Source organism: Berghia stephanieae, chromosome 9 (assembly GCF_034508935.2).
Source record: "Berghia stephanieae isolate SIO BIC M18660-M18661 chromosome 9, UCSD_Bste_1.3, whole genome shotgun sequence".
Classification (NCBI taxonomy): Eukaryota; Metazoa; Mollusca; class Gastropoda; order Nudibranchia; family Aeolidiidae; genus Berghia; species Berghia stephanieae.
The window spans coordinates 46,236,854-46,262,302 of NC_088368.1; the positions used below are offsets into that span (position 1 = coordinate 46,236,854).

At 36.4% G+C, this 25,449-nt stretch overlaps 1 protein-coding gene across 1 annotated transcript; it reads left to right on the forward strand.

Moving 5' to 3' along the window:
- Positions 1-1,802: 1,802 nt before the first annotated feature.
- On the forward strand, positions 1,803-23,505 carry LOC144980337 (uncharacterized). The gene is made up of 8 exons (XM_078927999.1): positions 1,803-2,046; positions 5,199-5,400; positions 6,127-6,381; positions 9,522-9,872; positions 10,108-10,233; positions 12,585-13,064; positions 19,519-19,901; positions 21,697-23,505. The coding sequence occupies exons 2-8, from the start codon at positions 5,259-5,261 to the stop codon at positions 23,356-23,358; spliced, it is 3,399 nt and encodes a 1,132-aa protein (XP_078784125.1). The 5' UTR covers positions 1,803-2,046; positions 5,199-5,258; the 3' UTR covers positions 23,359-23,505.
- The last annotated feature ends 1,944 nt before the right edge of the window (positions 23,506-25,449 follow it).

Genomic DNA, 25,449 nt, shown 5'->3' on the forward strand with positions numbered 1-25,449 from the left:
TACATTGCCTGTTGTCTAGGTGAACAGACCGAGTGTGTTAGAACTTCTCTTTGCAAACCAAGCAAGATGTCAGTTTGGCATTTTAAATGCCAGATTCCAAAAATCTGGCATTTTTGAAAACCGTTTGCATTTAGAAAAATCATTTGGCATTTGGCATTTTCATTTGGCATTTTCTTTTCTTGTATAGATAGTATGCAGATGACGTCAATCAGGCCTTTTTATTGTTTTTTGCCCATCCGCGTTTGTGATTGTTCTCACTAAACTGTATTAACCAGACTATAAAATTCATGGTTACACAGAGTTTGGGTGTTGGTCCGTTATTCTTCCGGATGGCAAGTTGTGAACTCCTTGGCCAAGCGCATTCTATCTATATTATACTTCAAATGACCCTTTTCTTATTATTTCTAAACGCGTAAAAACAAATCTCTTCACATCGAAACTTTGCTATTAAAACTCACACTCTGAACTAGCCCTGCCTCCCTCCAGATATTCCTCAAATTCAGCCCTCGACAAGTATCCTCGTAAGTTTCTGGGAATCTCCTCAAAACCGGTATATTTGCGTCATGGTCGCCTGTTAACTTTCACTCCACTTAGTAGTCAGTAGGTAAGAAATTAACCCCAACAGGAAATTTATACAATTAAAAAAAAACAAACAAAAAAAAAAGACAAGAAAACACGCAAGCCACCAGGATAAGATAGTAAATTGTCTATCAAAAGTGAGTAGTTTTCTTAGTTGGGGTGGGTGTCAACAGACTTTGGGCATTTTTTTTGATGTTTTTTGTGCATTTTTTGATGATCTTCCCCTGGCATTTTGTTGAAAAATAATCTGGCAACCCTGAGCAAGATGTCAGTTTTCAGTCAATAAATTTGTGATCGAACGATCACTCCCTACTGTCTGTATTTTTATTTAACATCTACATGGACCAGCCAACAAATATTTTTTTTTTTTTATGATCCAGTGATCTTATGGATGCTTTAAAACAACAATGTTTCTCTCTCTTTCCATTTTATCTCCGCGTCTGTGATAGCAATGGAAGTAGAGAATACAATATTTTGCTTTCGTTTGAGAAAACGTGCATTTATTGCACTCGTCGGTTTGAGAGTATTTCCATGACAACAATGTCCCTATAACTGCTTGGGCTATTTGATCTGAAAACAAGTAATACATAGACGGCATCGTGCGGTTATGAGGTCTTGTGGTATGGCACTCGCTTTCGGATAGGAAGGTCCTGGGTTCGAGCCTTTCTCCGCGCATTGTTGGGTCCTTGGAGAAGGCTCTTTACTCACATTCCCTCACCGTATTCAGGTGTACAATGAGTACCTGGCCATTAACAGCGTTGACTCTGTCGGAAAAAAATGTAATATCGCCTAACAGGCGTCATGTCTCGTTCTACATATTATGTGTTGCTATTGGTTAGGGACCCGTTGTAAAGCGCTTTGAGCACTTTTAGTGGATATTGCGCTATATAAAAATCTCAAGTTTATAGACGACAGAGAAATTGAGCACGTCCTCTCTGTAAAAAGTCCAAAGCGTCACAAGCAGCTTTGAATCACAAACGAGTTTAAGAGACAAAATATGAAGATTGTAATTAAACTAGATAGTAAGTTAAATTGTTTTCAAGAAAAGGAAAAAAAAAGTAATTTAAAAAATTTATTATTTTTTGCAAGGGGGTAGAGCAGGCGTTTTAGATTTATTGATTGAGTTTTAAAAAAAAACAAAACAGAATTTGGGGATACTTTTGCAAAATTCTTACTGGCATCCTTTTCCTTTCCCCTACAACACTTCCTGTACTTTCGCTTTCTATTTCATTCGAATGTATTGAGTATTGAGTATTGAGTGTTCCAACGTTCTGTCGACGTCTGCTAACACTAACAGTAACAGTAACAGCAAGATACTACTAACTTAGTCCATATAGACGAAATTCCATTGAATATCTGAAAAATCTGTAAATACTTACTCACGTCGGGAGTAAACAGAGAATTAAGTTCTCTCTCAAACCATCGCAGTGAAAATAGTCTGAAGCTGAGGCTCAGAGGGAAAGCTAAGTAAGAAAATCGTTTGTTTTTTGTGTTGGGGGGGGGGGGGGGGGGGTGGTTAGTGGAAGAAGTTCCTCCAGCCTGGAGGGCTATGCTGTACAGCCACAGACGCTTCAATCATTATAAGTATAAGTAGATTTTCCTAGTTGTTCACTTGCATAAAATATTGGTGGCGTTTTTATACACCTCCGTTGGAGGTGTACAAAAACGCACCGTTTTTATGCACCTCCGTTGGCGGTGATGGTAAAGTTGTTGCTGCATACGTCCATGAGGTTTAAATAGTTTTAGATTGTAGTTTAGCACGCTGCTTAGTGATTACCGATGTACAATGATAATAAATTAAAGAATAATAACAATAATTTAAAAAATCAAAAGTAAAAAGAAACATGGCACACAAATACTGATCTCAAATAATAAATAAATAATTTTAGATAATTAAAATCGAAGTTTTTTTTTAAAACATGATAAAAAGTTTTTGAAAAAAAAAAAGCAAACAAAAACAAAGAAAATCCAAAAAAAAAAGTCAACATTGGGAATCGAACCCGGTACTTTCAAGGTTGGAGTCTGACAGCTTGTCCACTGCGCTACGGAGCCACCTGACTGTTCTTCACATTTAATAAGGTCTTTCTCAAACATTATTTTACCTTCAATGCAACTTCTATTTTCTGGTTTTATATTTCGATTTTTTAAGTTATTAATATTTTTATATAAATTTATTAACAAAGACATCCTACATATGTCACAATATAACTTTCGCCATGTCCAACTGAAGAAACACAATATCGCTAATGAAATTGGGTGGAATGCGCATGCGTGACGGAGGTGTATAAAAACGATCCGTTAAGATACACCGTCAACGGAGGTGCATAAAAACACTACGTAAAATATTTATCCAAAGAAAGAAAGAAAGCGACCTCTTCTATAAATATCATTATCAACCCACGAAAAAAAAAATGGCGAGTTTTCAGTTTCACAAAAATTCTTATGTACCCTAACTCTTGTCCTTGGACTTGAAACCAATGTCAATGTCATCATATGAAAGAGCTGACAACACTGATTACACAGTTTAGATTAGACAGTTTGGGAGGCCTTCCGAAAGCTCCTACATCCCCAGTATTCTTTGTTTTTTATAATGTTCTACTAGTAGGGGATTTGGGAGGGGGAAACTTTTTTTATAATGTTCTAGTAGGGGGCTTGGGAGGGGGGAGACTTTTTAAAAAAAAAAGTTTTCCCCCTCCCAAACCCCCTACTAGAGAACACTATAAAAAACAAAGAATGCTGGGGATGTAGGCACTTTCGGAAGGCCTCCGGACAGTTTTTTTCCCCAAAATTACCATTGGAAAGTTGTGACCCATTTTGCATGCCTTAATAAAAAAAATGGCTAAAACAGTGAACATGGAGTCCATGATGGAGTTCTTTGTAATAGATTTATACCAAAATGTTTGTCTTGTCCAGGACGATGCATTTACATTAATAAAGAGGAAAATAACAATTTCAATAACACATTATTACATAATGATAATATGATGATGATGCAAAGGTTACATAATTAAAATCGGCTGGATATAAACATAATTTGCTGTTATATCGCTTTTGGATTTATCGCCGAATGAAGTGATATATAAACATGTTGTATAATGACATAATGAGTTTATTTTTAGGCTGCGGCTATTTAGACTCGAGCCTGAATAGTCTCCCATGGCTATTTGGACTCAAATTCCAATGCTCACGTGGAATCAACAGATTATTCAGACTCAGTATGAATAGTATCGCGTGGCAGTATAGTTTTTTAGTTGTTTTTTTATAAAAATATTTTAATTATTGATAATTGCATAAAATTAATGCAAATCAAAATTACGATTGTAGTGACTGTCAACAGGAAGTCTAAACCCGCTTTATTTGACACAAAAGACAAAATCATTGATCAGTTGGAAGTCCAGATAGAAATTATAAAGAAAAGAGTTCAAACTTTTCAAAAGTAACAAAAGACAGTCAAAATATCTCTGGTATGAATGAAAGGATAACTGAAACATAACACGATGTCCACATAAAATCAGGACAAAGAAAAGACATTGTGATAGTGAGAGAGGGGCAACAATCCTTGTACAGTCCAAAGTTGGGCTATGTGTCGAGTCAGTGGGATATTGTGGGCAAAACAGAATTTATTCTGAATTCTTTTTCTATTTCTTTATCGGTTCCACCCTCTGCCTTTTGCCCAAATTGTGTCGTCGTCTTCTTTATGCGCACATACATTAGGGTCCCCACGGGAGACTATTCAGACTCGAGTCCGAATTGCCACTTCGTTATTTTTACCCTTGACAATTTAATTGCATAAATAAAATGGCAAAATGAAAAATTTCAAACAAATCGAAAAGGATTCACACAAGGCAGTTTGTCTGTTTTAATTGGGAGGAAAGTTCTGGCTTTTAACCACTTTGAAAATTGCCAAATTTTAATCTATTGTAATCTGTTGGTTTGTAACTGAAAAATCTCGAAAACGGAAACCATTAGTAGAATTAGAAGTCAAGTTTATTTTCCCAGAGTGTTTGGAGAAAGAGTCAATTGATAGGAAATGATGAATCCATCTAAAATATCATGAGTTGTTTATAAAATTGATATTTTATACAGCACAATATCCACCAAACGTGCTGAAAGCGCTTTACAATGGGTCCCTGGCCAACAGCAACACTTTACATGTAGGATGGGACATGACGTCTGTCAGGCGATAATGCATTTTTTTTCGGACAGAGGCAATGCTATTAACAGCCAGGTACTCATTTTACACCTGAGTATGGTGAGAATGTGAGTAAAGAGCCTTCACCAAAGACATATCTATGTGCCGAGCGAGGCTCGAACACAGGACCTTCCGATCCGAAAGCAAGTTTCAAACCACAAGACCTAAAAGAGAGCTAACATGTTGATTTTATTTCTTTTATTTCCTGCATATATTTTGAAAAACTTCAGTTTGTAATTAGAATAGTATCTAAACTTAATCCAGGCCAAATTTTAAGACTCAAACAGCAACAAGAAAAACAAGCTGAAAAACATTTGCATGTTGTTGGGTAATCGTTTGATTCTTTGACAAAATGGATTTTTTTTTTTTTTTGCTACCGGTTGTTTTTCTCAACTATGACATTCTTTGTTTGTTTTTCTCCTCACAGAACGATGCCTGGCGGAATGGCACGCCAAATGAAGACAAAAACAGCCTGACGTCTGGCACGATGGACGAAGAAGAGGATGACGTGTTGGAGAATTTTCCTGTCAAGAAATATTTTACTCCACATCAGTACAGGAATCTATCTGGGCAGGAACGGAGACGATATGCCAGGATGAGACAGGAGTATGAGGTCTTGTCACAACTAGGTGATTACACACACACACACACACACACACACACACACACACACACTGTGTTTGTGACTATAGTGGTTATGATGTTATTGATAAAGATGATATTAATATGTTGATAATGTAATATTGATTATAATACAATATAATGATCATTATGATGGTGATGGTAATAATTAATAATAATAATAATAATATATGATAATAATAATAATAATAATAATAAAAATAATAATAATAATAATAATAATAATAATAATATTAATAAAGATAATAATTATTATAAATAATAATATTAATAAAGATAATAATTATTATAAATAATAATTATAATAATAATAAGAATAATATTAATAATAATAAAGATAAAAATTATTATAAATAATAATTATAATACTAATAATGATAATAATAATAATAATAATAATAATAATAATAATAATAATAATAATAATAATAATAATAATGATAATAATAGTAAAAGTAATAATATGATGATGATAATAATAAGAGTTGTTTTTGTTGGGAGGCCTATATATGTCTAGATTGAGTCTCAAGGATATCTTTCCTTTGCTACTATTCTTTTTTGTTTTTGTTTTGTTTTTTATTTTTTATTCTTCTGTTTAATACACAAATACAGATTCTACAAATATTGATTGAATGTAACGAACCCGATCTTTTGTCTAACCTCGTATAATATTTCATTGTGATATGCAATTGTCTATTTCTTTCTTTCCATAGGTATGCCTATTGCAATGCCAGCGTTCATGGTCAAAAAGTCAAAGTATGACCTTGAAGAAGGAACGACGAGGGCCTGGACGCGACAATGTTCTGCCAAACCAGTGGATGATTCTGATACAAACTCTGGGAGTTTTCCTGACCACCAAGATACATCGGCCGTTCTCACGTCTGGAACGGTTCCTGAAAGTCATTCTGTCAACATTTCAAGCGAAGGCCAAGCTGATGACCCAGGAACGGGAAGTCTTCCCAGTCAAGGTCAGTGGACTATTATTGTTTTAGGTCACTGATATGACCTTAACATGTTACAAGCACCTTTGATCTCCTAACAGCAAAGGTCACTGATATGACCTTGACATGTCACAAGCACCTTTGACCTTTGAGCTCCTCACAGCAAAGTAATTTCTGCTCTTCTACTTGGCTTGTTTCAGTAAAAGGATAGAAATATAGGCCTATAAGTGAGATGGCTGCATGGTAGAAATATCGGCCTATAAGTGAGATGGCTGCATGGTAGACATATAGGCCTATAAGTGAGATGGCTGCATGGTAGAAATATCGGCCTATAAGTGAGATGGCTGCATGGTAGAAATATCGGCCTATAAGTGAGATGGCTGCATGGTAGAAATATCGGCCTATAAGTGAGATGGCTACATGGTAGTATAGGCCTATAAGTGAGATGGTTGCATGGTAGAAATATCGGCCTATAAGTGAGATGGATGCATGGTAGAAATATCGGCCTATAAATGAGATGGCTGCATGGTAGACATATAGGCCTATAAGTGAGATGGCTGCCTGGTAGAAATATCGGCCTATAAGTGAGATGGCTGCATGATAGAAATATCGTCCTATAAGTGAGATGGCTGCATGGTAGAAATATCGGCCTATAAGTGAGATGGCTGCATGGTAGACATATAGGCCTATAAGTGAGATGGCTGCATGGAAAAGGCATTGGACTTCCACCCAGTGGATCCTGGTTTGAGCCCAGGTTGTCATCTAATTTTTTTTGTGTAAGAAACATCCCCTGTTGCGCTTTTAGCAACACTGCACAGATCTGTAAAATGTCAGAAAATTGTTGTATTTCTGACAATATCACCACTATTGTTTTACTCTTTTCATCGTTTTAGCTGCGTTTATAAAACAAACCTTGATTGATTGTTCAAAGTTTAAAATGTCCTACCATGACCACTGATTTGGTTCTCCATCGCCATTGTTGTTGACGTACATTGAAAAGTAGTGCAGAGCAGTTGTCCTAGTTTTTTTTGTTTTGTTTTTTCTTTAGCCTTTGGAGATCCGAGTGTTTTCTTTTCTACTCGGGTTCTAGTTATAGTTATAGTTATAGTTATAGTTAGGCCCTAATAAAGGTTATAGGGATGTTGGTTTTCCAATTAGTATTAGGGCTAGTTAAAAGTACTTACTAGTAGTACTAGATAGCTAATTTCATATTCTACGTTTGTTCCCGAATATTTTGACAGGGGATATCCGCCCACTCTCTCCCCCCCCCCCCCCCCCTCCTTTCCAAGTGTAACAAGACTGGGGTTTTTATTTTCTTCTCTTCATGCTTCAATTAAACTAGCAAGTGTCTCCATACTGAGGCAAAGCTTATTTTTCTATATTATTATTATGCCTTTTGTTGTGCGCTTCCATCTACAAACGCTCTTACTGAACTGTACTCATCCTGAAAGTTTTGATCACTAGAAAAAGCAGAAGGAAGTCAACTATCCCCTCCCTTTTTGCTCAGACAGGCTACTTGATTTGTGAGTCCTCCCAATATTCTTTTAAAAGCAGATTAGATTGATACATCTTATAGAATGTTTGACATCACCAATGGTTGATATGCAATTCTGACACTCTTGTTTTTTGGAAGTCCGGACATGTTCCCAACTGCTGCACGAGTGTGTGATGGGAACAAAGTTTGAATTCCAAAACGCAAGGGTGTGAGAAATCATTTATTCTATCCCTCATTGAATTTTGATTTCGTCATCTTTGAATAAAGACATGTTCAAAGATACTTTATCAATGATTTGATATAAATATTATTTCACAAATGATTATTGTAAACATGATATCATTACGCGTTACTATTTAGGGAGAGGGCTGGAATAAAAGAAATTTTCAGACAATTTTGGAAATGACAATTTCCTAGCCTGAATTTGGCCATTTTAATGCCGAAAAATAGAAAAATTGCTTCGTTGCTTTGCGTTGTTTTTTGTTTTTTTGCTTTGCTTTGTTTTGTTTGTTTTTTTGGGTGGGGGTGGGAGGGGCACTCCAATTGAAGACAAAAACACCCTGACGTCTGGCACGATGGGGGGTGGGGGGGGGGGGGTGTTTGTGGCTTTTTATAAAAACTCTTTGGGATGCAAAAATTTGATTTGACATTTTAACATTTTCTTAACATTCTTAAAAATTGCTTTACGCTATTTTAATATCTACAAATAGACTTTAATCACTCTCTATTTCCTGATTTTCACCATAAAACTGACAAGTTAAGTTGGCCTTTTACTTCATTAAGACAATAATTACTCATATTAGAAGGATCAGGAAGTGAACATAGAAATCTAGTTTATGTGAATTTTGGCTGACAAGAAATTAATTCAGGAACCATTTTGCATATTTTCATTCCATTTGGCATTTTTCCTTTAATACTTCATTTGGCATATTTTACAAAATTAATCTGGCAACCCTGATACAGCTAATGATGGGATAAATTGAGTGTCTAAGAAGAAAACGTCCAATCTGGCCCCTAGCCAGTCTGAATTGAAAATTCAGTTTAGACAAGCTAAATAAATATTTGTGTGAATTTTTGTTTCAGATCCATAGAGAGATGGCTGAACATTTTATTTTAAATGTCTTGCTGGTTTATTTCCAGCTGAATAATAATTGATCAAACTTCTTTATCATTCTCTTCATCATCGTCATCATCAGTATTCTTCTTCTTCTTCTTCTTCTTCTTCTTCTTCTTCTTTTTCTTCTTCTTCTTCTTCTTTCAACTTATCCCGCATTTTGCAGGGTTGCCATAATGAATGCCACATCTCCATGCATCTCGGTTCAGCACATCATCTTCCTCCAGGCCCAGTTAATTCCTATCGTCCTTTACCTTATTCCACCCTCTAGACTTTGGGCGTCCCTTTTTCCTCTTTCCCGTTATTCATAAGTCTAATACTTTCCTTCCCACGTACTCCCTCTCTCTTGTCTCTTTACAAACTTTACATGTCCGAACCATTTCAATCTATCTTCTCTTATCTTTATTGATACGTTTTTCACTTCAGTCAACCTTCGAATTCGTTCATTTCTAACTTTATCATCAGTATTATTATTATTATTATTATTATTATTATTATTATTATTATTATTATTATTATTCTTATTATTGTATTTTTCCTTTTCTATCCATTCTGTAGATGCAGTCCTGGGAGGTCACACTTTTAAAATCGTTGGATTTCTTTTTGACAAAAATGCTTTTGGAGGTGACAGTCCAGTTATGGTGGGAAACACAATGAAATGCTGTGATGAAAACATGGGAAACACAATGAAATGCTGTGATGAAAACATGGGAAACACAATGAAATGCTGTGATGAAAACATGGGAAACACAATGAAATGTTGTGATGAAAACATGGGAAACACAATGAAATGTTGTGATGAAAACATGGGAAACACAATGAAATGCTCAGGTGAAAACGTGTCTGCATTTAAAGAGACGGCTCCAAGTTTGTTCATGAAATCTGCAGATCCAGTGGAAAGTGAAAAAGGTTTGGCCCATCATTCGGTAACAGTCTTTTCTTTCTTTTATTATCATCGTGATTGTCATTATCTTCATTTTGTCTATCATCATCATCACACTATCATTATTGTCTTCATTATACCATCATTATCATCGTCATCACACCATCATTATCATCATCATCACACCATCATTATCATCTTCATCAATGTTATAATTTTTGTTATTAATATTATTATCATCATCATCTTCTTTTGTTGCAGGGATGAATGAAAAATTGAAACCTATGGAGAAATCAGCAATTGAAAATGGCAAGGAAACTTCAAGCCAAGGAAATCAGAGGTCAGAGTTCAAGCAGAAAGAAGAGTTTCAAGTCCTTCATGTAATCGGTACGTTGTAATGGTGGATCTAAGCTGGTAACGGGACAGGATTCTAGCATTCCATTTTATGACACAGTCCCATTGACACATTTTCTATTTCAGCACGGTACCCTGTGTAGTCCTTGCATTGACACATTTTCTATTTCAGCACGGTACCCTGTGTAGTCCTTGCATTGACACATTTACTATTTCAGCACAGTTCCTTGTGCAATCCTTGCATTGACACATTTTCTATTTCAACACGGTACCTATGTAGTCCTTGCTTTGACACATTTAGTATTTCAGCACAGTTCCTTGTGCAATCCTTGCATTGAGACATTTTCTATTTCAACACGGTACCTATGTAGTCCTTGCTTTGATACATTTTCTATTTCAACACGGTACCCTGTACAGTCCTTGCTTTGACACATTATCTATTTCAACACGGTACCCTGTGTAGTCCTTGTATTGACACACTTTCTATTTCAACACGGTACCCTGTACAGTCCTTGCTTTGACACATTATCTATTTCAACACAGTACCCTGTGTAGTCCTTACATTGACACACTTTCTATTTCAACACGGTACCCTGTACAGTCCTTACATTAACACATTTACTATTTCAGCACAGTTCCTTGTGCAATCCTTGCATTGACACATTTTCTATTTCAGCATGGTACCTGTGTAGTCCTTACATTGACACATTTTCTATTTCAGCATGGTGCAGTGTGCAGTCCTTGCTTTGACACATTATCTATTTCAACACGGTACCATGTGTAGTCCTTGCTTTGACACATTATCTATTTCAACACGGTGCAGTGTGCAGTCCTTGCTTTGACACATTATCTATTTCAGCACGGTACCATGTGTAGTCCTTGCATTGACACATTTTCTATTTCAACACGGTGCAGTGTGCAGGCAATGATGATGATGATGAAAAGCTCAGGTGGATCAGGTGGTGGATCCGTGAAAAAATCACCATCGAGTCTTGTGTCATAATTTGACGCCTGTTTTTAATGCATGAATTTTGGTGACACTCCCATTTTTATTGCATTAGTCTAGACAAACTGGCGCCAGACATAAGGCAATTGATGTTCGAGGTGGTGGTGGTGGGGGGGGGGGGGGCGGGGTAAAATCAGTCTAGATTTTATTTGTGAGAAGGTCAATTGGGGTAGTACAGTTATAGTTATAGCTGTGTATGAAAAGAAAATTGTTATAAATTCCCCCTGATTAGAAAAACAAAACCCCTTCACAATTAAACACCTCTCTCTCTCTCTCTCTCTCTCTCTCTCTCTCTCTCTCTCTCTCTCTCTCTCTCTCTCTCTCTCTCTCTCTCTCTCTCTCCCTCCCTCCCTCTTCCTCTTTCTTTTTCACTCTCTTTCTCTCTCACTTTTTTTTTCATCCCTCTCTCTCTCTCTTCCCCTTTCTATCTTTTCCATATCCATATATCTCTCTCAACCATTCTTCTTATCAATCTATGTTAATTTTATAAACGTCATCTGGTTACCGAGAGACAATATTGATTTATTACAATTATAAGGGGTCATCAACTCAGCGACAGTAACAGAGAGACAATAAGTAAAAACAAATATGGTCAGGCCTTTTGACCAAAAGTTAATTTTAAATCTCTTGGATAGAAGGTATGTATTTCTTTCAGGACAATTCATTAAATCTTTACATAAAGTAAGTTATATCTCTTTTGTTAAGAATTGCTGTACACTAATAGTAGTAATATAATAGTAGTATAGATAATATATAAAATGTTATATTTAATGTTATGATTTGACCAATGGACCGATGCATTTTCCTCCTCTTTGACAAATTGCCATTATCATCACTGAATTCTAATTTCTCAAAAGTCTCATTTTGTGACAATGCAATTTCTTTCAGTGGTGTCTCCATTAGTGTGTGGGTGGTTGGATGGGAGCATCACCCTTGAATCATATACCTATGATGTTCGCATGGGTGTACGATCCGATAGTGATGTCGTTTCTTCTTCTCTTTACTAGCCTATCCTGCTTCTTTGGTTTGTGATTGTATTTTTGACAAGGGATATTTTTTTTCCTGTAAATCTTCTGCCTGTTTGTTCTCGGTTATTTATAATTTAGCTTATGATATCTTTAGGTTATGATTTTGATTTACATTTGTACTATTTTTGTTAGATTGCTTGTTTTTTTGTTTCAGCGGTCTCTCATATAACCTCAATTGTGTTGGAAGAGACCTAAAGCAACAAACAAACAAATCTCCATTAGTGTACTAGTCTTAGATGGGATTAGATATATATCCTAAAAATAAACCTTTGGATTGAATTGTTTTGAAAAATTATTTAAAAAAGAAAAAAAAAGATGTCATTGTCAAATTGCATTTTTTTTTTCTTCAGCTGACCCAACATTGAAATTCAAGAAGAAATTGTCTCAGTTTTCTTACAAACCTGTGGAAAAAGATGAAGGAAAAAAGTCTTTACAATGTATTGATGTGAAAAAAGATGTAGGAAAAAAGTCTTTACAATATATTGATGTGGAAAAAGATGTAGGAAAAAAGTCTTTACAATATATTGATGTGGAAAAAGATGTAGGAAAAAAGTCTTTACAATGTATTGATGTGGAAAAAGATGAAGGAAAAAAGTCTTTACAATATATTGATGTGGGAAAAGATGAAGGAAAAAAGTCTTTACAATATATTGATGTGGAAAAATATGAAGGAAAAAAGTCTTTACAATATATTGATGTGGGAAAAGATGAAGGAAAAAAGTCTTTACAATGTATTGATGTGGAAAAAGAGAAAGGCACATATTTACAATGTAGTGATGTGGTGTGTTACGATGTGATGGAGAGAGATGAAACCCTGGACAGTGAAGTAGGTAAGTATTCCAAAAGTTACATAAATTATAACTGAGTAAAATGTTCCAAATTGTTTAGTTTAAAACAGATTTTTATTTATTCAAAGTTGACGTCTCAGATTTGAAGTCTGTCTTTGATTGGCCGTGGGGATCAAAGGTTATGCAGAAAATATCCCAGTGTGCATCGGGATACTTTACTTACATTCTCTCACAATACTCAGATGTAAAATGAGTACCTGGCTGTTAACAGCGTTGTCTCTATCCAAAAATAATTTAGAAAAAAATACAATATTGCCTAGCAGGCGTCGTGCCACGTCCTACATGTTAAATGATTCTGTCGACACGGGGCCGTGTAAAGCACTTTGAGCACGTTTAGTTGATGTCTGTAGTGGATACAAATGCTCTAATCCTTTTAGTTTTCCATCATTCTGTAGACACGGGGCCATGTAAAGCACTTTGAGCACGTTTAGTTGATGTCTGTAGTGGATACAAATGCTCTAATCCTTTTAGTTTTCTATCATTCTGTAGACACGGGGCCGTGTAAAGCACTTTGAGCACGTTTAGTTGATGTCTGTAGTGGATACAAATGCTCTAATCCTTTTAGTTTTCCATCCCACTTTCTCTTTTTTCCTCTTATACAGCCGCGTCTCTCTAATCCAGAATTTCACTATCCGGATTGGTTGTCTGGGAATGGATTATTTGTTCTTTCAATGACGTTCCATCGGATTTAACCTGAAGACTGATTGAAATGAGGCCAGAAATTCTGTGCTTTTTCCTCCCTTGACATTAGAGGGTTTGAAGGGGGGGGGGTGTTTTATTTGTTTTGGGGTTTTGTTTTTTGATTTCAATATAACTAATTCTATATTGGTTCTGTAGAGGAAATGAGGTTGACTACACTTCCCTTCCCCATCCACCACCGGGTGGACAGGTGGGTCAGAAAGAATCCATCTCAGTCCCTTTGTGTGTGGATTGACTGCTCTACCAATTGAGCTATCAGGACTACCCTGGGTGATTAGTTCTCACAAAAGCATATCAGTCAGACTGTAAGCCAGTGGTGCCAACCTTACGGAAAAAATGCATATTTTTATGCTTTTTCATTCATTGTACACATTTTGCTGAGGATTGTATGCATAATTAAATTTCTATTACTTAGGCATTTTCGGCATTCACACATGCCTATACTCTGACCCAGGGTGAAAAGGCAATGATGATGATGATACACTTTTTTGGTGTTGACTTACTTGCCTTTAGCCTCTTTGATTCCTTGTGGATCATAGGGACCACAACAGCACTCTTCCATCTGACTCGGTTCTTTGGAAGTCTTCTTTATCCGGGCCCAGGTCTGTCCAGTCTCGATGCTTCCTTCCTATTTGGATGTCCATAAACACTGTATCTGTTTCTTGACCCAGACGTTCGTGGAGTGAGTTCAATATACACTCGAATACGCAAATCTTGAAATCACGGAAATCTCAAATTCCGTACAATTCCCTGTTTTGATCCCTCTACATTCCCTTGCAGTTTGTTGAATTTTTTATTATTTAAAAAAAATTTATTTGTGTTGAACGGAAATGAAAGGTGGTATCACTCTCCCTGAAGCGTTAAGTGTGTGTGCGTGTGTATGGCATGTATTATATGTGTGTGTGTTTGTGTGTATGTCTATGCTGAACTGAGAGGAAATTGCCAAGCATGTTTGACAAGCGTCTTACACACCAGCACACAACCCATGACTCCATGGGTCGCAAAATGACCAGAATCCCAGGGACGGGGGACTACACACCAGCACACCACCCATGACTGCATGGGTCGCAAAATGACCAGAATCCCCGGGACGGGAGACTTGGCAGTGATTGCCTTAGGCAGTATTTAAAAGATACAAACAATTAGGGCTAGGGAAGGTGGGGTATGAACAATGCCCTCCCTCTTTCTTTAGCCTGCTATAGGTAACGGGGTGTTAAGTGAGGAGCATAGCAATCAGAGAGGGCATTGGTGAGGAGTGATTTTAGTTTTAGTTACCGGATTCGTAGGTAATGACGTCGCATGCTGAGTGTGTAATCCACAATGCGATATGCTGGCTTTGTGTTTATATTAAAGCACACGCTGTGGGAATTGTCATTCCATTTCGGTAATTAAACAAGACAAAACCCAATAAACGCAACACCAGTGAAAACTCTCTTCATAATTTTGTAAAAGATGGCAGAGAAAAGGAAATTGAATTGTCTCACTCTCGACTATTGACAGAGTTCACAAGAAAGGAGAGCTATCATTATAATATGACTTTTATCAAGACCACCCACATTTGCCTCCCTCATATTCTTCCTCATCTCCTCTGTAAAATACTCAACACGGAAAACTCGAAAACACAGAAATCCTGACTTGGGTCATTTCCAATTTCTTCATGAATCTGGAAGTTGATACTATTTGTAGAGTCTATAAGGTGTAAGCTTATTCATTATTTAAATATTGATTATACTATTGCCAGTATGGTCTAGTTGCCCATTATCAGATTTAGTGCCTAATTATCGTTTTTGAAGAATTGTACGCATTAAAAATAAAATCTTACTCATTTTGGCTGTCCTTTGTACACATTACATGGGCTAGGGTGGCAGCACTGCTGTAAACAAATAAGATTACACATGATTTTGTGTGTTGGAATATTTTATCTGGTGGGCAAACAGTGTTTATTCCAGCCCTCTCATTATAAAACCCTATCATTTCTTAGTAAATACGTAATTGTTGAATAATGCTTTGAACCCGTTGAATAAAAATTGTATTCAACGATTGGAGAATATTTTCGCACATTTTATTGGTGTGAAATTTGGTGCAAAGACAGCTGATTGGTAATTATAAATAATCTTTTGGTGCGCATGAATACAAATCCAATGTTTTTAGTTTTGGGTCAAATTGTCATTCAAGCAGAAGGAGAAAGATACAAATTATGGTGAATAGAAGTACTAATACATACCATTTGGTTACAAAATATCTAATAATCTTACTTGCAGGGGCGGAATTAACGTATTCTTTCATTTCTTTGCATTTATTAACCTTGTTATATTTTTATTGTGCAATGACACATACTCAGAGTGGCCAACCTTCCCGATTATTTCGGGAAATTCCCTAAATGGATTCACCGTTCCCGATGTCCCGAAACTGCGTTTTTTTTCCCGAAAAAAACCCATCGTAAAAAAAGACGAATTGCGAATGAAAATCTGTAGGAATTTTTTTTAGTACCCTTTGCCTAGTAATCGTGTGTAGCGTCGATCGTCTTCTGGGTATCAATTATGCTCTATACTCTATTATTATTATAATAATCAAATTTTAAATCTAGCTACTCGACTTTTTCCTTCGATACGGACATACTTGGTGTTCAAATTTGAGTTGCTCGTTTTTATCTCCCGAAAGTGGAGTGTTGATTCTTCTTTGTTCTTGTTGACATTACATTGCCGCCTTTGCGCATTTGCCGTAATATTTAACTTCGTTGACGATCCTTGCTTAGTGTTTTGTGTTTCCCAATGGATTTTTCTTTAAAACTGCGTGATTCATCTATCGTGTGTTATCTGATGTGACTTTTAGATTCATTTTTGGCCACTGGTACATCTACTTAAATACGTGTCTAACTAAATATATCTAGATCTAGACTAGTCTAGATATTCTAGATCGAGTTATCGGCGATCGAGAATCTAGAGATCTACTGATAATAAGCACTAGGATGAAAATTGAGACTTTCTTTTTTCTTTCACTAGCAATTGAGGAGGAGTTTGTATTTTGAACATTTTATAAATAGTATTTGAATAAATGCTTGTGGAATTTGATCAGATACTATAATGGATAAATTTTTGAAAAAAAGATCCCAGCCTTCAGATGTAGATCTAGATCTAGACAAACTCGAACAACCACCACCCAAAAAGGCAAAACCTTTTAATGAAGTTAAATGCAAATCATATGAAAGGAGTTTCCATTCATTAAAAAGTCAAACAAAGGTGACACTTTCGGTTTCTGTAGCGTGTGTAATGTAGATATCAGTGTTGGGAGTGGTGGGAAAGATGATATTAAAAAGCACACTGGTGGACAGAAACACCAAATTGCGCTGAAGGAAGGCAAAGCAATTCAGCCAGTCACTTCATATTTTGGGAAATTAGATGACATGAGCACCATCAGAGCTGAGGTTGTGTGGACCCAGTTTATTATACAAAAATCCCTGCCATTAAGAATCAGTGATGATTTTGGAAAGGTGTTGAGACAGATGTGTCCAGATTCTGAAATAGCCAAAAAAATTTCCTGTGGAAAGACTAAAACCAAGTCCATAGCTGATTGTATTAGTAAAGAAGTTACGTCGGAGTTGGTTGAGAAAATGAAACTTTTCCCTTTTGGTCTAGGAACTGGTGGAAGCAGTGACAATCACAACAAACTTTATCCATTGTTGTCACAATTTATTGTACGGAACGTGAAGAAGTTGTGACCGAACTACTGTCTGTTCCAGCCTTAGAAGAGTCATCAACGGCAGTAAACATCTCTAAGTTGATGCTTGATGAGCTGCAAAAGTACAAGATTCCCATAGTCAATTGCATGTCTTTTATGTCTGATAACGCAAATGTTATGGTTGGCTCAAAAGTAGGTGTCGGTGTGCTACTGAAGAAAGAGCAACCAAATCTGATAAGCCTGGGTTGTGGCTGCCATCTCATTAATTTGTCAGTCAAGAAAGCCATAAGCCAGTTGCCTGTGAAAGTGGATGAATTGTTAACAGACGTGTATTATTTTTTTCATCATTCTGAAAAAAGAGTTGTTGAATTCAATAAAGTCCAAATGCTGTACAAAAATATTAAAGCACTGTCCAACAAGATGGTTATGCTTGACAACATCACTGGAAAGGCTTGTAGAGTTGTGGCAATCTTTGTTGGATTACCTGAAGAGACTAAAGTCTGAAGAAGATGCACTTGCAAAGAAAAAAGAATTATCCAAAAAAACCCAAGATGTTTCTGAGCAAGTTGTCAATCAAATGTTTAGTATTAGTAAACCAGGGACATCAGCCATTGCTCAGTCTTCTCAACATAATTCTCAATCTCAGTCCTCAAGACTTGATAGGCTTGTTTCAACTCTGAAATCAAAGAGAGCACTAACCTACTGTTCCTTCTTACTGTGGATCATGCCTTTGTGTGATAAATTTAACAAATGTTTACAAAAAGAAGAACCACAAATACACAAACTCAATGATCTGTATTTAGCACTGTTCCGTGAATTACTCACTAAGTTCATCAAGCCCAAAGTCATCAGTGCAAAGTCTTCTCACCTGACCAGTATTGATTTTGAGGCAGAAGCTAATCATATTCATGACAAAGACCTATACATTGGTGAAATTCCTTCCAGATTCATAACTGATTTGAAGGCTCAGTCAAGAAGTGAAATCATCAGTAACATAAAATTATTCTACATTGCTGCTTTGAAGTACATGAAGAATAATTTTCCATTAAATACAGACACCCTTGTCCATGCCAAATTTGTGGATATCCATAAGAGGGCAGAGCATTCCTTCTCGGATGTACTCTACTTGTACAAGAAAATGCCTGCCTCTCTCAAATGCTCAATGGATGTACTGCACTCTGAGTTTACAAACTTCCAATCAGCTCCACTTAATGCTTCAGAGCTGAATGAGCCAAGATGTGATAGACAATGGCACCAGCTCCATCATTACATATGTCCACTAGATGGAAGTAAGCCTTACCAGAACCTGGGACAGCTAGCCCTGAGTGTTCTTTCAATTCCTCACAATAATGCAGCATCAGAGAGGATATTTAGTTTGGTTAGGAAGAATAGAACTGAAAGCAGATCTCAGTTGAGCAATGCCACTCTAAACAGTTTTTTAGTTAATAAAGTTAGGGTCTCCTCATCAAGCATGCCACCTGTCCAATTGACTGACAAGTTCTTGCAAAAATGCAAGAGATCCACCATGGATAGCTTGCATTCAGAAGGCAAATAATAGCAGTAAACAAAGCCTGTTATCATGTACATAGTGTAAAAAGTATTGTAGTGATGCTGTGGTCTCAATGTGTGTGTAGTTTTTTAGTTTTAAATTGTCAAGTCATATTTATTAATAGAATAGAGGCTGTGACTTCTGCACCAAATTCAATAGAGGGCATAATGCACCTCCTAAGCTTGGATAGAGGATACATATGTCAAAAGTTACCCCTTTCACTTCCAAGGTTTACAGGTATGTCAACTTAATGTCTGTTTTCATTTTCATTCTTTGTAAAGTATTAAATTAGTATTAGGCTGTGTATTACTTCACTCTTAACATTATTGTGCGGTAACCAAAATTTTTCCCTAATTCAGTTTCTGAAAAGTTGGCCACCCTGCATACTCGCAAGCTCATTGTGTTAATGGGCACGATAAAAATAACGTGTTTAAAATATACAAAGAGAGGAAAGAATCGTATATTGTATTTTGCTGAAATCAACAGATTATTTTGTCTCAATCAATCCAGGTACTGTCACTTCCAGTACAAGTGTTGGAAGGAAAGGACTGCCAGCATACGACAGTGACATCCATGATGATCAAGAAGATGATATCAGTAATGATTTAGAGGAAAGCAAAATGCTTCATCCAAATGGAAGAACAGACGGGGGAGCAAGTGGAGATGTGGTGGATGAGGATGATGATGATGATGAGGATGATGATGATGGTATTAAAAAAACTAGTGAGTATGACGAGGAAGACAATGATAAAGAAGAGGAGCAAATTGTTGTAGTTGTTGAGGGGGAGGAGATGGAAGAAGAGGTGGTGGGGCATGTGTCGGTCAGACGGAGAAGGGAAAAGCCACGGTTGCCTCCCGTGTCAGCTATCATAGCTGAGAAAGAACAAAAACAGGTGGGCATTGTTGTTGTTGTTGATGATAATAATAACAGTAATATTAATTATATTAATAATGACGATGATAATGATAATAATAATAATAATAATAATAATAATAATGATAATCTATCATAAAAAAACAAACAGGGTTGTGAATCAACATTGTTCCATCCAGACAAGGTTAATTTTTTATCATCGAGCACAGAATTACTGGCAAACCTGATAATGATAAAACTATTTTTCACAGATTGGTAAACAAGTAACGGGCAAACCTTTCTGACGGAAAGGAGAATTCTGTCACCCGTTGACCAAATGAATATTAAGAAATTCTGCTGGGTTGAATGTTCAGCCCTTAATTTGAATTTGACCTTTGGCCTTAGGAATTGCCAAAAATTAAAAAAGTTAAAACTTTGGCTGCCCTACCAGACAGATCAAAGTTGATGGCTCAAAAGATTCTTCTTGATCTGTGTTAATTTCCGCTTTACAGTACTTTATACAAATAATTGAGCTTTTATATAGCACAATATCTACTAAACTTGCTCAAAAGCGCTTTACATGGGGTCCCTGGCCAACAGTAACACTTAACATGTAGGACGGGACATATTACAATTTTTTCGGACAGAGACAATGCTGTTAAGAGCGTTTTACATTTTACACCTGAGTACAGTGAGAGAATGAGTAAAGAGCCTTTTCCAAGGACTCAACTGTGCGCAGAGCGAGGCTCGAACCCAGGGCCTTCTGAAAGCGAGTGTCTTACCACAAGACCAGATATTTGTACAAATTTAGTTTATGATTATGATAGATGAGTGGCTGTTGGTAAAAGCCAGTATTTCTCCACAAGTAAACACTGATGTCTCTAGACACATATGGAGTTTTCTCCCTTCTGTTGTAAAAAAATGATATTTTGTAAGCTGTCAGCTATAAAAAGTACAGAAATAAACATTTAATATTATATTTTTATTTTAACAATATAATAAATATTTATCCACATATATCAAGTTGTCAATTTAATTAGAATTCTTTAAATTATTTACTAATATGTTTATTTTCTGACATTCTCTTCTTACATTAATTTATTTTATTATTTGAACAGAGGTAGCATCTATGTGATCTAATGTGAGAGCATGTAATAGAGGTAGTGTCTGTGTAATCGAATGTGAGATCATGTAAACGGGGGTAGCATCAACACGATTTAATGTGAGATCATGTAAACGGGGGTAGCATCTACGTGATTTAATGTGAGATCATGTAAACGGGGGTAGCATCTACGTGATTTAATGTGAGATCATGTAAACGGGGGTAGCATCTACGTGATTTAAACGTGTAAACGGTGTGTCTACATCCTTTCACTCGCCAGAGAATGATGATCAATCATTTGATGTTAGGAATTTCTATCTGGCTACTCTATTGTCAAATTCATTTGCACGCACCTACAGACTTTATTACGGGCTCTAAAAGATATTTTTCAATCCATGTTAATTTCCACAATACAGTAGAATAATAAATAAAATAGGTTTGTAATAGCTTTTATTTCTCTGCAAATATTTCGGTATCTCCACTAGTAATAATAATAATATTTATAATGTTAACAACGCCACTACCACATTATCTCATTCGTCTGTAGTGTTTCATTCATCCTGTTTTGTTGATGAAGGGCAAACCTGAAACGTGCACATTATCTGTTTTCGTATATTAAATTGAATCTTACATTCAATGTCACATTGTTATTTATTTCTGGAAGGTTAGTAGAGTCAACTAGATAAACAATATATTTCACTTTAATTTTTTAAAATAATTTTTTTTTTTTCAGATGATACGTCGATTACGAAATGCCCGTATAAAATACGATGCCAAACGTATGAAGGATTTCCAGGAGTCCAAGCCACCCACACCATTAAAGCCAAAAGCAAAATTTCCCTGTGGAGTTTGTGGCTTTGTATTCACACGCAGCACACATCTCCGTCGACACATGCTTTCCAGGATGGGCAAAGATGGCCTGACTTGCATTCAAAAATTGGAAAAAGTGACGGAATTCAAATGTGATTTTTGTGGCCAGGTGTTTAATCGTAAATTTAATCTCGGCCGCCATGTTAAACAAAAACATACAAAGGAAATAGAAAAAGATTTGCCAATGAGAGAAACAAGTTCTCACGAATGTCGGAGTCCGTCTCAGGTGACATTACAGAATTTGGAGATAAAGATCAATCCTAAACATGACATTCATCAAGGGAAACACAACAATCCAGATGAACATGGAGAAACAATTGTCAGAGGAACTCCATCATCTTCAGCAGTAGCAGCAGCATCATCGTCGTCATCATCATCATCGTCATCAGCTCTGTCATTATCATCATTATCAGCAGCAGCACCATCATCATTATCATCAACAGCATCATCATCATCATCATCATCATCAACAAGAACAACGGCATCATCATTATCATCAACAAGAACAACAGCATCATCATCATCATCATCAAGAACAAGAACATCATCATCATCATCATTATTATCAACAGCATCATCACCAACAAGAACAACAGCATCATCATCATTATTATCAACAGCATCATCATCATCAAGAACAACATCATCATCATCATCATTATTATCAACAGCATCATCATTATCATCACCGACAAGAACAACAGTAGCATCATCATTATCATCTAATGGTTGTAAGGATTTAAATTCAACAATGGAATCACCCAAGTCTTTCTTAAAGTCCAAAGAATTTCCTTGCGACACGTGTGGGAAGATATTCAGTAGAAATCACAACCTAAAGCGTCATCAATTGACACACACCGGCCAAAAACCGTTTATGTGTGTAGTGTGTGGTGCAGCCTTCAATCAGGTCAGTCATTTGGTGGAACACGAACGAATCCACACGGATGAGAAGCCGTTTGAATGTTCAATTTGTAAAACAAGATTTACCAAACATCGACATCTAGTTTGGCATTTAAAAATTCACTCCGATGAAAAATCGTTCAAATGTGATATTTGTGATAAGACGTTTTTGCGTAAAGATTATCTTGTTTGTCATAAAAAAATCCATGACACAGAAAAGATCCTGACTTGTGATTTGTGTGGTCGGAATTTTTTAAATACCCCGGCTCTTTTAAGTCACAGAAAATCCCATGAGAAGCTGAGCGTTAAAAAGATCAAACAGATACAAAGAAAGACGTTGAAGGAGAAGAAGATGTTTAAATGTGATGTTTGCAGCAGAGAATTCTCAAACCACATTGCTCTTCTGGGCCACCAAAAACTCCACTTGAAAGCAGTCGTTAAATGTGAGATTTGCGGCAAAGAATTTTCACACAAGATTTACCTCCAGAGTCACATGCGCTCTCACAAGAAGGAAAAATTCCACTGTGACGTTTGTGGTAAAGAATACGCTGTGGAAAAATATCTTCAAATTCACAAGTCCCGTCATAGGAAGGAAGAGCAGGATGTAGAATTGACAGTGTCGTGATATTGGTAGTTGAAATGGTGTTGTGATAGGTGTGGTCCACTGTAGATATTTGTTGCCATGGCAGAGTAAAGCAGATGCTATGAGTTTATGCAATAACAAAAACTCACAGCGTCCAGCAGCCGAATATAACATGTCAACACACCAAACTGTGTGTAACCTTGAAGGTTTATAGTCTGATTGATAGAATTTATTGAGAACTAATCACCAAAATGGCTGGCTTAAGTTAAAACAGTGACAAAAAGATGAGTGACGTCAATTTAGTTTCTTCTTTAGCAGAGAAGGAGGGAAATTGACGTCACTCAGCTCTTTGTTCCTGTTTTAGCCAGACATTTTGGTGATTAGTTCTCAAATAAATTCTATCAATCAGGCTATAAAACCTTCAAGGTTACACTTAATTCAGTGTGTTGGTCCGTTATATCTGGCTGGTGGATGCTGTGAGTATTTTAGCATCAATCTGATGACTTTCCACATTGAATTCTCCCCAATCCGATGTCCTAGAACTTTACCCAAGGCTGACGTGTTTCTCTATCAATTTTATTTTCTGCATCTGAAAAACTCTGACCTAATTAACACCTTGTCGGGGTGATGGGACACGTAATGGTTATCGGTTCGTTAATCGCAAGGGGGTGGGGGGGCTTTGTTTGTCACTTTTTAAATCCAGTTTCTCTTTCTTTTTGTTTCTTCTCCTCGTTCAGAAAACAGAAATAAGATGCCTTGTTTTGTTTTTTCCTTGGCCTTAGTTTGTGTCCTGGGTGGGGTTCCTGACCTCTCATTCTAAGACAAAGACATAAAGCAAGTTGGAAAACAGATATAGGGGGATAGAAGACACAGTTTGTACCTATATACCGTGTCTTCTATCCCCCTATATCTGTTTTCCAACTTGCTTTATGTCTTTGTCTTGGAATGAGATTACTTGTTTTTGTCCTGTCCCTGGCTGGGAGGGAAACAGTCAAATGTATAGTTAGAGTTTTTAGAGATGATATATTTTCTCTTGTAATGCTCTGTATTTGTTTTAAATATTTTATGATTTGTAAACATTTGAGTGTATTCCTCTTAGTGGGGATCTGTGCTTGTGTCAGGAAGTGACTTTTAGGTGGTACATGTATGATGGTGGTATGCTCTTGGAACTACATCTGTTTCCTATTTGAATTAATTCCCCTTTGTCTTAATTTTTCTATTACACTTTAATTGTAATTCTATAACTTTTCACTATCCCTTATTTATCTTTCTTTTTACTGGTGATGATATGACCTAAGTGTAGTGCAAGCGCCGTAAAACCCTTAAAAACAAACAATAAAAACAAACTATTCTATTATTTGCAAATCAAGTCTGTGGAGAGCCAAATGTTTATTAGGAAACTTAGCATAAAGCTGTTTGGCTATGAAGCTTTTGATATAATCCCAGCCCTTTCATTGGAAAACTCTATCATTTCTCAGTAAATACGTCTGGCTGGGGTTCCTGACCTCCCATAGTGGGTAGGGAGGTACTTACTGTGTCTTCTATCCCCTTATCTGTTTTCTTACATGCTCTCTGTCTTTGTCTTGGAATGAGATTATTTGGTTTTGTCCTAGTCCTGGCTGGAAGGGAAACAGTCAAATGCATAGTTATTGTTTTGGGAGATGATATTTTTTTTCCTTGTAAATCATCTCTCTGTTATGTATTATTCTATTTGTTATTTTGAATGTATAATGTAAGCATTTGAGTGTGTTCCTCTTTGTTGGATTTTGTGCTTGTGTCCTGATGAAATCTGCATCTGATCCCTATTTGTTCCCAGTTCCCCTTTGTCTTACTTTTTCTTTGGTGCTTTAATCGTAATTCTAGAACTTTTTACTATCCCATTTTCTTCCTTTTTACTGCCACTGATATAACCTAAATGTGTTGCAAGCGCGGTAAAACCCTTAAAAACAAAAACAAACAAACATCAGTAATTATGTAATCATTGAATAATGCTATGAACGCGTTGAATTAAATTTTATTCAAGGATTGCAGAATATTTTCGCACATTTTATTGGTGTGAAATTAGGTGTAAAAGACAGATGATTGGTAATTATAAATAATCTTTTGGTGCACATGAATAAAAATCCAACGGTT